This window comes from Globicephala melas, chromosome 2, assembly GCF_963455315.2.
Source record: "Globicephala melas chromosome 2, mGloMel1.2, whole genome shotgun sequence".
Lineage (NCBI taxonomy): Eukaryota > Metazoa > Chordata > Mammalia > Artiodactyla > Delphinidae > Globicephala > Globicephala melas.
The window spans coordinates 149,094,890-149,108,557 of record NC_083315.2 but is presented as its reverse complement, the minus strand read 5'-3'; the positions used below and the strand labels follow the sequence as shown (position 1 = coordinate 149,108,557).

General features: G+C 41.2%; 1 protein-coding gene across 4 annotated transcripts in view; it reads right to left on the bottom strand.

Moving 5' to 3' along the window:
* The window catches only part of ZNF410 (zinc finger protein 410), a 40,766-nt gene that overhangs the window by 5,172 nt on the left and 21,926 nt on the right, over window positions 1-13,668 (bottom strand). For 2 of the 4 annotated variants that reach the window (XM_030831675.3, XM_030831676.3), the window contains exons 6-11: window positions 11,556-11,706; window positions 10,916-11,097; window positions 5,497-5,586; window positions 2,919-3,044; window positions 2,021-2,161; window positions 528-655 (exon numbers count right to left, since the gene is read on the bottom strand). In XM_030831675.3, the coding sequence (XP_030687535.1) occupies window positions 528-655; window positions 2,021-2,161; window positions 2,919-3,044; window positions 5,497-5,586; window positions 10,916-11,097; window positions 11,556-11,706 (818 nt within the window). Of the gene's footprint in view, window positions 1-524; window positions 656-1,534; window positions 1,740-2,020; window positions 2,162-2,918; window positions 3,045-5,496; window positions 5,587-10,915; window positions 11,098-11,555; window positions 11,707-13,668 lie in introns of those variants that run through there. The other 2 variants (XR_009563163.2, XM_030831677.3) reach the window with 2 other exon arrangements.

The following is a 13,668-nucleotide window of genomic DNA, read 5'->3' as shown; positions in this document are numbered from 1 at the left end:
GGGGTGCTTAGAATCAATCTAAAAGCCCCCTTTGATTTAGATGATGGTTCTCACTCAACAAGCAAGTGGACACATTCCCATATGCCCAGCTGGTTCAGCCTGGTATCTCCGAGACAACTGGCCCTAGCAAAATGAATGATAATTATTTCTAATGATTTTGTCACTATCTTTTTTGCTCAAGGACTACTTTGTCCCAGGATGTTATTTTCTTTATAAAATAAAAGCAGCATCTTCATCGCAAGTGAGGCAAGAACAGGAGGCGCGGATCTCATTAATTAGGGCATGTGTATCAAGGAAACTAGAGCTCAGAGTCCCAGCTGTGAATGACCAATCTCCCAATTCAGCAGACCCTAATACTCAGGTTCCTTTCAAACCTGGACTCATGCTTAGGTTAAGGTAAGATATTCTAATCTAAGTCTCCAGGAAAGGGGAATTGGAGAATTTTTTCAGATCCTCGGAAATAGATTCCCAATCATTCTCCACATTAATCTCCACAGAAACAAAGTAAGGGCAAGAGACAGTTTTACCTCCTGTGGATTTACGGCAGTTAAGACAGACACCTCATATGACTGCCTCCCTGACTGCATGGTCACCAAATGATGCGTCACATCAGGCACTGAAGACAGAGGACGTGGGGATCCTTCAGCAAGCACCTCTGAAACAGCAGAAAAATGTTTCAATGCAAAGTGAATCCACAGATCTACCTACCTACCTTCATTATCAAGTCTCTCATTAAGAACGCTTAAAACTGTTCCCTGAAAAACTGAATCCCACATTCCTGTGTTTCTTCCAAATTAATTCCTGCCTGATAATCACTATCAGTGAATTTGCAAAGTATTACAAAAGGGGGATGGGAAAAAAGGCAAGAAATCTTGATATAACAGCTGACCATTTTTCAGTATGCCAATTTAGAGTAATATGGCTTTAGCACTATTAACTGGATTAAAAATTGCTTATGAATCAGGGAACCAGAGCCAACGCTTAAAGCAGTCACCAGTGATGGAAATAGTGCAATACGTGCTAGTCAAGAGCTTAAACCTGGCTCCAAAGTTCCTTCTCACTGTCTCTTCCTCCCTTGAGACTTTCCTCCTTAGTATCATTTATGAAACAGAAGAGGCTTATTGTGGAAGCACACTCTGGGCCTTGTAGGCTCCATATATAAGTTACACAAACATGGTCTTTATACCCAAAACTGACTGACTGGGATATGAGTAACGAAAACAAAGGATCTCAGACTTATTAAATGTTCATCAGCAGAATCACCACGAAAATCTTCTGGAAATTGCTTACACATAAACCACTTAGCTCTCAAATAAATTAAGGGTACCTTCTAGGGGCTTTCTAGCTTATATTGCTCTTCCAGGATACCACATAACTTAACGTTTGCTTATACACTATCTTCTACTCACTCAATGTTGTTTCCCATATGTAAGTTTTGACTTCTGAACTAGATTTTAAGGTCCCTGTCTTCTACTTTTCTTTCCCATGGTGCCAGGTACACATTAGGCACTGAATAAATGCATGCTGACCTCACCTGTTAAGTTTTTCAGAGAAGAGGGCCTGGCCTGTGTAACTTGGGTGAAATTTCTATACCAGAGAGGAGCAACTGTTTCCTAGAGAGCCCTTTCTTTTCTCCAGAAGATATGGCTTTTGAAGGTATGGAGAAATTGCTTTAATTCTCCTCTGTAAAACCTGGTTATGTTCTGTTTAAATATTTTAAAAGTTAAGTTCTTCCATAACTGCAATAGGAAAGATAGAAACAGTTGGGCTAGGATGCTAGGATTATGGATAATTTTCTTCTTAAAACTTTTTATTCTTTTGTAACATTATCTTTTCAATGAAAAAACTTTTTAAAATATTCACTTTTCCACTCCAGAGACAACACAAATGCTACTCAATCATACCATTTCTACTCACAAGAAATGAAATTAATTAAAACCTCCATTTTGGAGAAAACCCCATTCCTTAGTCCCTAGTTGCAGCCCATTTTCCCCAAATAAAGGAGAGTTGAAAGTCTTACCATCATCAACTCCTAGGATAGAATTGGTATTTGGTAGGTTCAAGGACTCTCCACCAAGGCTGGGCTGAGAATTCATAGACACCAGGTTTTTACTGGTTACTGAAGCCTCTTCAAGCAAACTACTGCCCATTAGTGGCTCAGCTGCACAGAGAATAGGATGTGAGAGACATACAGCAGTCAAGACTGTGCCTGGTCCCCATTTTCCTTCACGAGAAGCTGGCTTTTTTTTCAGAACTAAAAGTTAACCTGTACCTTGGATGCCACCTCCTCTATTTCACTTACTTTTGGGAAGCAAAAATAAACCTAGAAGGGAAGAGTTTGAGCCTCATGGATAAATACCCTTGCTTGTGATCAGCATCTGGATAACAAACATATAAAATGGGATGGGTGCATCCTTAGAAAGGAGTATTTAGAATAAAATAATTGATTAAGGAAAGACATGGAAAGGAATAATAATAAAAACATATTATCAAATTTAAGCTAGGGTAAAAAGGGAGTCATGACTGATAAGTAAAAAATGCTTAAACTCTTGTCATACAGAAATCTTCATCACAGTGACACTCAAATGACGGTTCATGGATCAGCACCAGTTACCATCAAACTCACTAGAGGAACTTTCAAAATTATAGACTCCAGGATTTTACTACCAAGTAATCTCATTTATCAGGTTGTTTTGTTTTGCTGGGGGGGGAGGGGTGGACAAGCAATACACAATATATGTTTTAAAAGCTTGCAAACGATTTTACTGTACAGCTACATTTGGAAACCACTAGTCCATCAAATGAGACCAATCTCTCTACCCAAAATAGAATCAGAAAATTTCCACATCAGACAGGCCAGTTATTTGGCTTTTTGAACCCCCAAAATATAGCCCTCCACTATACCCTCTTCTCCTTACCAGTCTGTTCCTGCTCTTGACTCCCAGCTGCTCCCATCTGCAAGTGATGCTTTCTCATGTGCACATTCCTGCTCCCACTCTGAGAGAAGGTCTTCCCACAGACTTGACACTGATGTGGCTTCTCTCCTGAAACACAGACCCGGTTAAGACAGGGGAGCCAAAAAGACAGGGTACATTTCTGACAGCAAGAGAATGGACTCAAGCCCTAGATGGAGAAGCCCAGAGGATGTTAAACTAAACATTAAGAGGCTACTCCTTCTCCCATGCCGCACCTTCCCCCAGCCTCTCAACCTTCAGTACACAGGGGAAGGCTGGAAAGTACACCAGGAGGGCTTAGCACACTCACTGCTCCCAGCCTCCAGTACTCTCCAGACCCACTGTACTGCTGCTTCCACAAAACAACTTCTCTGGTATAAGATCATGGTAGACACAGAATATTTACTTCCCTTTTCAGATACAGCCTTCCATGGACCTCAAGGACATGCACTAGCCTCAAGGATTCCAACCCTGGATTCATAATATACCTTTATCCCGTTTCCTGCCATAACTCCCAGTCTTCAATGTTCACACTGGTGGTTCTTCTACACAATGATCTGAACTATCCCTTAGGTCCTCAAGTCTGAAACCCTCAACTTCTATCCCACCTACCCAGACAACCACACTTAGAGCGGGGTCAAAAACTTATGCCAAAGAACAAAAACAAAAACAAAAAAAACCCTTATGCCTACAGGGGACTAGTAGATAGCAAAACTAAGTGAAATGACCAGAAAATTTCCAGAAGAGGCAGAATATAGAGAGCCAGAAAGCTGGTCAATGACTGCCTGGATCTGGGGGTGGGAGCAGGAACTGACAGCAAAGGGGCACAAAGGAACTTCTGGTGTGATGCAAGTGTTCTAAAACTGGATTGTGGTGGTGATTGTACAATCCTATATATTTTCTAAAAATCACTGATGTGTATACTTACAATGGGTGAACTTTAAGGTATGTGCATTAATAGGTCCAAAAGCTGTTAAAAAATAACTATAATGGATTGAAATACAGTGAATATGTAGAAACACATGAATTCAAGATAATATTGAGAGAGAGAAAAAAAAAGCAGTGAAAATGACACTACTAGAAGTAACCAGAGTACCAATTTCTTATTCTGAAAACTCACAGTTAAAAGAATTACACATTTATCCTGCCTTTTGTGTACAAATTACCAAATAGCCCTAGTTGATAGAGACCCATTATACAGAAGAATTCTGGCTAACAAATGTGAATGAATAATAGAATTAGAAAAATAACATTTTACAACCCTGCTGAAATAACGAATTCAGGCATCATTCAGAGATGAAACCATAAGGCTGCTAGGGAACATTACAATGTGGGGATCAGGGTGTTACCACCTGAACCAATTGATCAATTTTGACAACTAGGCTCAGTATGCCTCCTGATGTGATGCAAAATGAAACACAACCACCTATAACATAACCCTGCCAAAATCTTCGAACCTTTGAAGCTTTTAGGAAATATAGGGGAACAAGTTAAATGACAGAAAAGGAGGCAAACCAACAAATTCAGAACGTGGGATGAGCTACAGGACCAACTGACTCTGTTGTGCAATAAGTCTATAGCATGAAAAACAAAAAGTACAGATAGATCTAGATTCCAGAAGACTTACTAGCCAAGTGCAACGAGTGGACCTTGTTGGATCCTGATTTAAACAAAGGCACTTTAAAAGACATTTTTGAGACAATTGGAAAAAAATTAAACATGGAGTGAATCTCAGATAAAACCAAGGAGTTATTGTTAATTTTGATAGATAACAGCATTATTGTTATGTAAAAAAGTATTTTTCTCTACTTTTATGTATGTTTGACAAAATTTTACGTAATAAAATAAAGAACAGTAAAATGAAAACACTCTACAAACCAAGCAAAACACATCTGGAAGTCCACATCTAATCCACAGGCTATCAGTTTGCTATCTCTGCTTAGAATCTGTCATCATATTAAAAAACTGCTCTACCCCTAGGATCTCAGCTCTGAAATTCACATCCCTGACTGATTATACCTCTCCAACTCCTTTGCTCCCACTGAACGGTTTTGCTGTCTTCATGATAAATAACTTCTAGTTCCTTCTCCCCACTCCTCCCATTCTGGCTTCCCTTTGCTCCCCATGGCTAGCCATTTGAACAATTACCAGATTCCATTTTAGAATCTCTCTCCACTTCGAGTTCACTTCTGCCTTGGCAAGTCTGCTCTGAATAACTCCATGGACCATATCTGATGTAACTTATAAAGTACCCAGTGTAGTGCCAAATAAATTTGTTGATTCCCTCAAGAAAAGGTCTCAATTAGAATGCAGTTCAATGGCTCAGCTGAAAATAATAATAATTAGATATTTTCTCCTTGATTATATGACCCTTTGAATGCAAGCATCAAGGGCCTTGATTTCTGGTTCTGTCAGGATAGGGAGGAAACTTTATGGTGAACAGTTTGTTTCTCTTTAGATCTCTTTATACCACTACCCTAACCTTTTACCCTTTTGGCTCTCCATCTTCCCTGAAATCTATGAATGGCACAGGTTCTAGTACCTGAGTGAACGACCAAATGTTTTCGAAGACTAGAATACTCAGCAAAGGAACGGCCACATCCTTGGGCTTCACAAAGGAAAGGCTTCTCTCCTAGAGACAGAAAATAAGATAAAGACTCACTCTTCTGATGAACTATTATTCTGTTTTCCCATCAACCTTTTCCTGTTTCCAAAAACTTACTCTGATTTCCTGAATTCACGCTATATAATTTCAACCGGACTATCCAGCAGGTGTCACCTCTCAGTCACAGCCCTGCAGACAGCCCTGCCCTTTTCTTTAGAGTAGCTGCCTCTGAGCATACTTCCTCCTCCCTCCTCAGGGGCTGAGCCCCAGCTGCACTGAGCTACCTTCTTTGGTGATCCCATCCCTTCTGAGGATATCAGGAAAACAGTGTATACACTCTCAGGATTTTTACCTTACATCAATTCTCTTTAAGATTGAGTTTCTAGATCCATTTAAGAGTACAGATTTTTAAAGGTCATAAAATAGGGGGCTTCCCTGGTGGCGCAGTGGTTGGGAGTCCACCTGCCGGTGCAGGGGAGACGGGTTCGTGCCCCGGTCTGGGAGGATCCCACATGCCGCGGAGCGGCTGGGCCCGTGAGCCGTGGCCACTGGGCCTGTGCGTCCGGAGCCTGTGCTCCGCGACAGGAGAGGCCACAACAGTGAGAGGCCCGCATATCACACACACACAAAAAAAGGTTATAAAATAGGTATTACATAATCCCATCTTATAAAAGCAAACAAATAAAAACAGCTGTTTAGTGAGAGGTACACAAAAAAATCTCACAATGTGTTAACAGTAGTTATAACCTGATAGTGGTATTATGATTTTTCTTCTTGTGCTTTTCCATAATTTTCATTTTCTACAGCATTACTTTGTTATTTTAAAAATCAAAGATGCACGGTGAAAACTGAATGAGGTCTGTAGACTGACAGTACTGTTGACTTTCTGGTTTTGATACTGTACTACGGTTACATAAGATGTCACTTCTGAGTGGAAGCTGGGTGAAGCACATACAGAACTCTTTGTACTCTTTTTGTGACTTCTCATGAGTCTATAATTGTTTCAAAATAAAAAGTGAAAAAAATCAGAGATGCAGTCCGTATCTCCCAAGGGTCACCACCTAGTGAGAGATAAACGTATTCATAAATGACTTTAATTCTGGTATAAAAAAGTGCTACATGCAATTATAAAGGGGAGGAATTCTTACTGTGGTAACTTTTTTTTTTTTTTTTTGTGGTATGCGGGCCTCTCACTGTTGTGGCCTCTCCCGTTGCGGAGCACAGGCTCCGGACGCGCAGGCTCAGCGGCCATGGCTTACGGGCCCAGTATGTGGGATCTTCCCGGACCGGGGCACGAACCTGTGTCCCCTGCACCAGCAGGTGGACTCTCAACCACTGTGCCACCAGGGAAGCCCGGTAACTTCTCTTTTTAAAGAAGCTGAATTTAAGCTGCTCTTTAAAGATGACAAGGATGAAAGGAAATTTCAGGCATAAGGACTAGTATGAGCACAGCCTTGAAACTGAGAGCGCCCAAGGCAAGTTCAGAAAACGACAAGTGTGAAATAAGTATATATATTAGTCTTTGCCCCAGTTCCTGACACACAGCTTTAAAACCCTTGTACACAGGGGTGCTAGAATTTTTTGTTCTAACATTTAATCTTGGATCCTAGCTCCTGATGCAGAGCTCCTGAACCCCTTGTAATTTTTTAAGTGATATGAGCACTAGGATAATCTGTTGTTCTAATATTTGGTCTTTGACAGTGATTCCTGACACAGAATTCCTAACCCCTTAGAATTTACTGGGTGACAGCAGTGTCTCTTCTAATGAGGTGACTCTTGGTGGGCTCCTGGATGGGGGCGAGTCACCAGAAAGACCAAGCCATGATTAGAAGCTTGAGATTTTCAGCCCTACCCCCATTTTCCAGAGAGGAGAGAGGGCCTGGAAATGGATTAATCATCAATCATGCCTACGTGATGAAACCTCCATAAAAATTCCAAAAGTACAGGGTTCAGAGAGCCTCTGGGCTGGTGAACATGTCTATGTGCCAAGAGAGTGGCACACCCCAACTCCACAGGGACAGAAGCTCCCGTGCCTGGGACTATTCCAGACTTCACCCTGTGTATCTCTTTGTCTGGCTGCTCACCTGTATCCTTTATCATATCCTTTATTACATAATAAACTGGTAGACATGTTTCCCTGAGTTCTATGACCTGTTCTAGCAAATAACTGAATCCGGGATGGGGGGGTGGGGGGGGGTCATGGGAACTCCAATTGGTAGCCAAGTCAGACAGATGTTGTGAGTAACCTGGGGACTTGCTACTTGCAATAGACATCTGAAGTAGGTGGCAGTCTTGTGGGGCTGAGCCCTTAACCTGTGGGATCTGACGCTGTTTCCAGATAGTGTCAGAATTCAGTTAAATTATAGACACCCACCTGATGTCACAGAGACTTGCTTGGTGTAGGAAAACACATTTGGTGTCAGAACTGTTATGAGTGTGACAGTGTGAGAGAGTAAAGGAGAAAAACAGAAACTCAGCAAGTAAGGCTGGTATGGTGAAAATACAGAAGCTGGGCCTTGAAGGAGGGAGGAGCACAGCTCTAGATTATACTGTTCTTTCAGACTGTACCACACGGTTTAACGTTTGTGATTTTCCAGTGGTCTGTAACTTTTTGGAAAGCATATCTGTATACTCACACTAACCCCAGAATGCCAGGCACTCCAAAAGTCGCCGAATGAATGAACAATATATTCATACATATGATAGAATAAACACCAGGAAAACAGAAAATTGCAGTTAATAAATAAGGTTAAATGTTTAACAAGATGAACTCAAGAACCTCAGAAAAAGATTTCAAAACAGATTCATCAGAATCTAGTGGCAGGAATCTCATCAAGCTGCCTTAAGTTAGAGGGCCTTCCTATTTGGAAACTGAGAGGATGGTGATTTTGCTGCAATAAAGAGGAGGAGGAGGTTCAAGAGGCAATGCTGCATAATGGTTGAGCGTGAGCCAGTTAGCCCTGAGTTCAAGTTCTGGCACTACCACTTACCAGTATGGGGAAGATATTTAAAACCTATGAGAATCAGTTTTTCATCTATAAAATTAACATAATACAACCTCAAAAGATTATTTTGAGAATTAGATGAAATGATACAAGTTAAATATATTTAAGCATAGTGCCTGGCACATAGTAAGCCACTAAAATTGGCAGCTTTAATTACTACCGTTACTACTAATAAAGATCTGAGGTCAATTTTGACATCTGAGATAAAATGAGTTGTCAGCACTTGAAAATAAAATCCTTGCAAGAGCTTTGGAGTCAGATCAGAATTCAAATGCCAGTTCTACCATTTCCTAGCTGCATAATGTTGGGCAAGTTCCTTAACCCTCTAACCTTCTGTTTCTCCATCAATAAACTCAGTTAGCTAAAGCACAAAGGTACCTTGAAGATTACATGAGATAATGTATATGTGCTTGGTACATATTAAATTGCCTTAATAAATGCTAACTTTTTATTATTATTATTTTTAATTTATTTATTTTTGGCTGCGTTGGGTCTGTTGCTGCACGCGGGCTTTCTCTAGTTGCGGCGAGTGGAGACTACTCTTCATTGTGGTGCACGGGCTTCTCATTGCGGTGGCTTCTCTTGTTGTGGAGCACGGGCTCTAGGCGTGTGGGCTTCAGTAGCTGTGGCTCACGGGCTCTAGAGCGCAGGCTCAGTAGTTGTGGTGCACGGGCTTAGTTGCTCCGTGGCACGTGGGATCCTCCCGGACCAGGGCTCGAACCCCTGTCCCCTGCATTGGCAGGTGGATTCTCAACCACTGCACTACCAGGGAAGTCCTAACTTTTATTATTATATTAATTACTGAGATTCAGATCTGTGAGACATCCAGGAAGAAATGATTAAATTGAAGCCTGAGACTGCAATGAGACAGCACATTGAGTAAAATGCGAGAAACCCAAAATTCTGAAATTGGTCAACAATTAGATTAACAAGGCAGAGCTAGCAAGAGTCAGAATGAAGAGAGAAAATCAGGTCACACTCTGAATAAAAGAAAGCATTTTAAAATATGTTCACTTTTATCAAATGCTACAAAGATGACAAGTGGCACAAGGATGAAGAGGTTACTGAATTTAATAAGGCACAGTGAATTCTACTACTTTCCTTAACTATTCAGCTAGATGTTTTTCCTGTTCTTTTATTCAAACTGCTTTCTTAGAGCAAGAATACTCTTTCAAGAAAGAACTGAGGGGCTTCCCTGGTGGCACAGTGGTTGAGAATCCTGCCAAGGCAGGGGACACAGGTTCGAGCCCTGGTCTGGGAAGATCCCACATGCTGAGGAGCAACTGAGCCCGCATGCCACAGCTACTGAGGCTGTGTGCTGCAACTACTGAAGCCCATGCACCTAGAGCCCATGCTCTGTAACAAGAGAAGCCACCGCAATGAGAAGCCCGCACACCGCAACTAAGAGTAGCCCCCGCTCGCCACAACTAAAGAAAGCCCACGTGCAGCAACAAAGACCCAACCTGGCCAAAAATTAAATAAATAAATAAATAGAAAGAAAGAAAGAGCTGAGAACAGAGCTATTCTGCCCTAAAATATATCCAGTGGTAATGTCAATCTAGAGGGAATCATAGGAACATGCGCAGAACAAAGGTGGCTTCAGCTTGGGCTTCACTTTTTAAATGCCATTTATTTGTACCTGCTATCATTTTAGCATGCAAGAATAAACAAGGAAGAGAAAGAGAAAGTGGGAAGAATAGTTACACATCCTACGGTAGTAGTCTGGGTTCAGTGATTAAGCTCTGGCAAGAGACTTAGCACAACTGGGCCAAGTGGCTTGGAAAGTCACCCTTAAGCTTTTAGATTAAGAAATCAGGATATCTTTCTTTTGCTCCGTTGATATTAACATGCTATTTGACTCAGGACAAGTCACTTCTCCATTCTGTTTCTCAGGCTGTGAGGCTCTAACAACAAAGTAAACTCAAAGTCAGGGATTAAGCTTAGCTTTTGTATTTCCCCTCACCTTACCCCCCATTTAGTGCCTAGAACAGAATCTGTGTGGTTTGTGTAACTCAATAAATGTTAATGACCAAAACTACAACTGTGTTAAGTTTGAAGATATTTGGAAAGGCTCATTTCTGTCCATATATGATCATATCATTGTTATCAGTGATGGTCTTATATCCCTTCCTACTTAAGGCTACCAGAGACAGAAATCAAACTGTCCATTCTCACACAGAGGTGACAATAAATGTTACTGAAAGAACTGAAAAGTGCCATGAGGCATTTGAAAAAAAGAAATTTCATCCTCAGAGTTCTAGCAACAACCCCAACCTTCGTCTCCTAAGGACAGCCAGCAGGCCCTGAGCCAAGCAGTAGACGGCCTGTGGGAATGCTGGGGTGGCACACACCTGTGTGGATGCGCAGGTGGTTCTTCAGGTTTCCAGCTGTAGTGAACTGCTTACCACAGTTAGACTCGGGGCACATAAAGGGCTTCTCCCCATTGTGGGTCCTCATGTGCACCTTCAGCCTCTGCAGTACATAGAAGCTTTTCCCACAACCTGCTGCAGGGCAGATAAAGGAGCGGTCGTTTCTGGGGGGAAAAAAAAATCACATACGCAACAATGCCTGAAAATGCTCTTTGCTAGAGAAGACAAGTCAAAGCTCCTACTGACTCTCAAGGCAGACAGTAAATCCCAAATCTACATGTATCAGAATCACCTGAACTACAGATGCCCTACTTCTTGAAATACTGATTTCACAGGTTTAGAGTGGGGCTTAAGCTTATATATAATTTTTAAGTTCTCCAAGACATTATGTTTTATGATGAGATTTGAGAACTCTTGCTCTAAGATATTTAGGTGCCAAATGTTTGAACAAGGTAAATGAGACAATGCAAATGTTTCTATTAAAGAACAAAAGACATCTTAACCACAAGTGAGCTGGAGCCCCTGCTTTCCTTTAATCTGTCAAGTGGAGGGACTTCTGTCAAGTTCCTTCAGAAGCATCAACTTTCTTAAGCTCCAAGTATGGAATCTCAGGTTTGCTCACCGATGAGTTTTGAGGTGGTACTTAAAGTGAGCTGGCCACACAAATGTCCGGTCACAGCCTTCAACTGTACACTTGAGCTTCTTCTCCATTTGAGGAAGGGGCCCAGAATCTTTCGGTTGCCCATCACCAGAACCAAGGTGGACATTTTCTCCTGTAATAGAGTCACATATTTATAATCTAGGGAAGGATTCCACTCAGATACTTTGGTTCAAACAATAAAGCCACTCCTAGTGATCATTAATCACATATCGATCCTTCATCTTCCCCAGCTTGCTTTGCATTCATTTAACAGAAGTGAGAGGGCTCTATATCCCCATCCCCTTACTTAATCCACAGAACTACAAAAAGCCACAAGACTAGGCCTCTTTGGCAAATGTAAGAAATATCCAAAATGGTTTCATATCAAAAAGCAGAGTTCAACCTATTTTGCATTACAGATTGGTAAGGAAGCAGGTATGTCAACACCAGGAGTGGGGTCCTACAGAAGATGACTTAAAGCTCTAGGTAATAAAAACTTGTATTTTAAGGAGAAGCCGCCAGTCTGGCTTAGCTGTGAACTTACAGTAGTAATTTCTTTTGTAGATGGCCATTCTTAGATTTCTATCTTCTAAAGTCAATTTGGCTGTTTCTATCATTCTAGAGAATAAGAATCACCTTCTAATTTCCTGTACCACCCCTCCTTAGTTACAAAATATCTAAGAATGCAAAAACTCAGCTCATTTTCAAATTTCTTACCACATTTTTAAAAGTTAGAGATAATACTGCTCAAGTTTTTTGTTCAATAGAATAAAAGGAGGGGAGGAGAGGAGCATATGGTGCAGTGACTTTCTTAAATTTAAACGAAATCAGTTAACTAAATCTTTAAATAAATTCCAGATTAGCAGGTGGTGCACCCTTTCCTTCGTTTTCTTCAATTCATAGTTGGACATCAATGGAGAAAAACATTCACAACCACTTCATTCTGTTATAAACATATGGAGTTTATCTTTCCACTACATACACCTTAGGAATAAGATTCATATTTCCAAATTTCCCTCTCAAGAGCCAAGAGTAGGATAATATGTTATACATATCACACTCCCGGGAACCTGACAGTTGATCAAAGGCAGTTTCTGTCCCATCTATTAACCTTACTTTCTTCCTGCCCTACATTCTCCTTGCTGTACTTCACCAAATGCTAATCATAAAACTAATTGCTCCAAGGTCAGAGCAGAACCTAAGATGCCTTTTGCTAGTTAATATTAATTAACTTGTTCTTTTTAAATATTGTCCCACATAGTTTTTTTGTTTGTTTAACTGAAACATGGGTAAATTTTAAACAGCACAGAAGTGCATATACTGTAAGGAAAATTTCCCACTAACTCTAGAGCTCCAGCTAATTAATTTCTAATGAAAGGTCTGTAGAAACCCATGTTAATCCAGAGATTTAAACCAGTGACAGGACTTCCCTGGTGGCGCAGTGGTTAAGAATATGCCTGCCAGTGTGGGGGACACGGGTTCGAGCCCTGGTCTGGGAAGATCCCACATGCCACAGAACAACTAAGCCCGTGTGCCACAACTACTGAGCCTGCGCTCTAGGACCCGCATGCCGCAACTACTGAGCCCATGTGCTGCAACTACTGAAGCCCGTGTGCCTAGAGTCCATGCTCTGCAACGAGAAGCCACCGCAATAAGAAGCCCGCGCACCGCAACGAAGAGTAGCCCCCGCTCGCCGCAACTAGAGAAATCATGCGCACAGCAACCAAGACCCAATGCAGGCAAAAAATAAATTAAATTAAAAAAAAAAAGTATAAACTGGTGACAGTTGGGGCTTCATGCATTCAATTTTGTAGATATCAATACAATGAGAACATTGATATAATCATACAACAGGGGGAAAAAATCCTTCAGAAAAGCGTGAGCTGTCTTGTATTTTGAGTCATTATAAAATTTCTCAAAGTGCTCCCTAAATTACTTTGTTTTTGAAAACAAAGCACTGTTTGCAGAAGACAGATTAGCTTAAAATGACCTCAGCCAATGACAGTTCTGGATATTTAGAGGTCATCTGATGAAATGGTTTCCCCCTCCCTCACCCCCCAAGAAAAGAGAGCAAGAGAGACAAACTCAACACCTT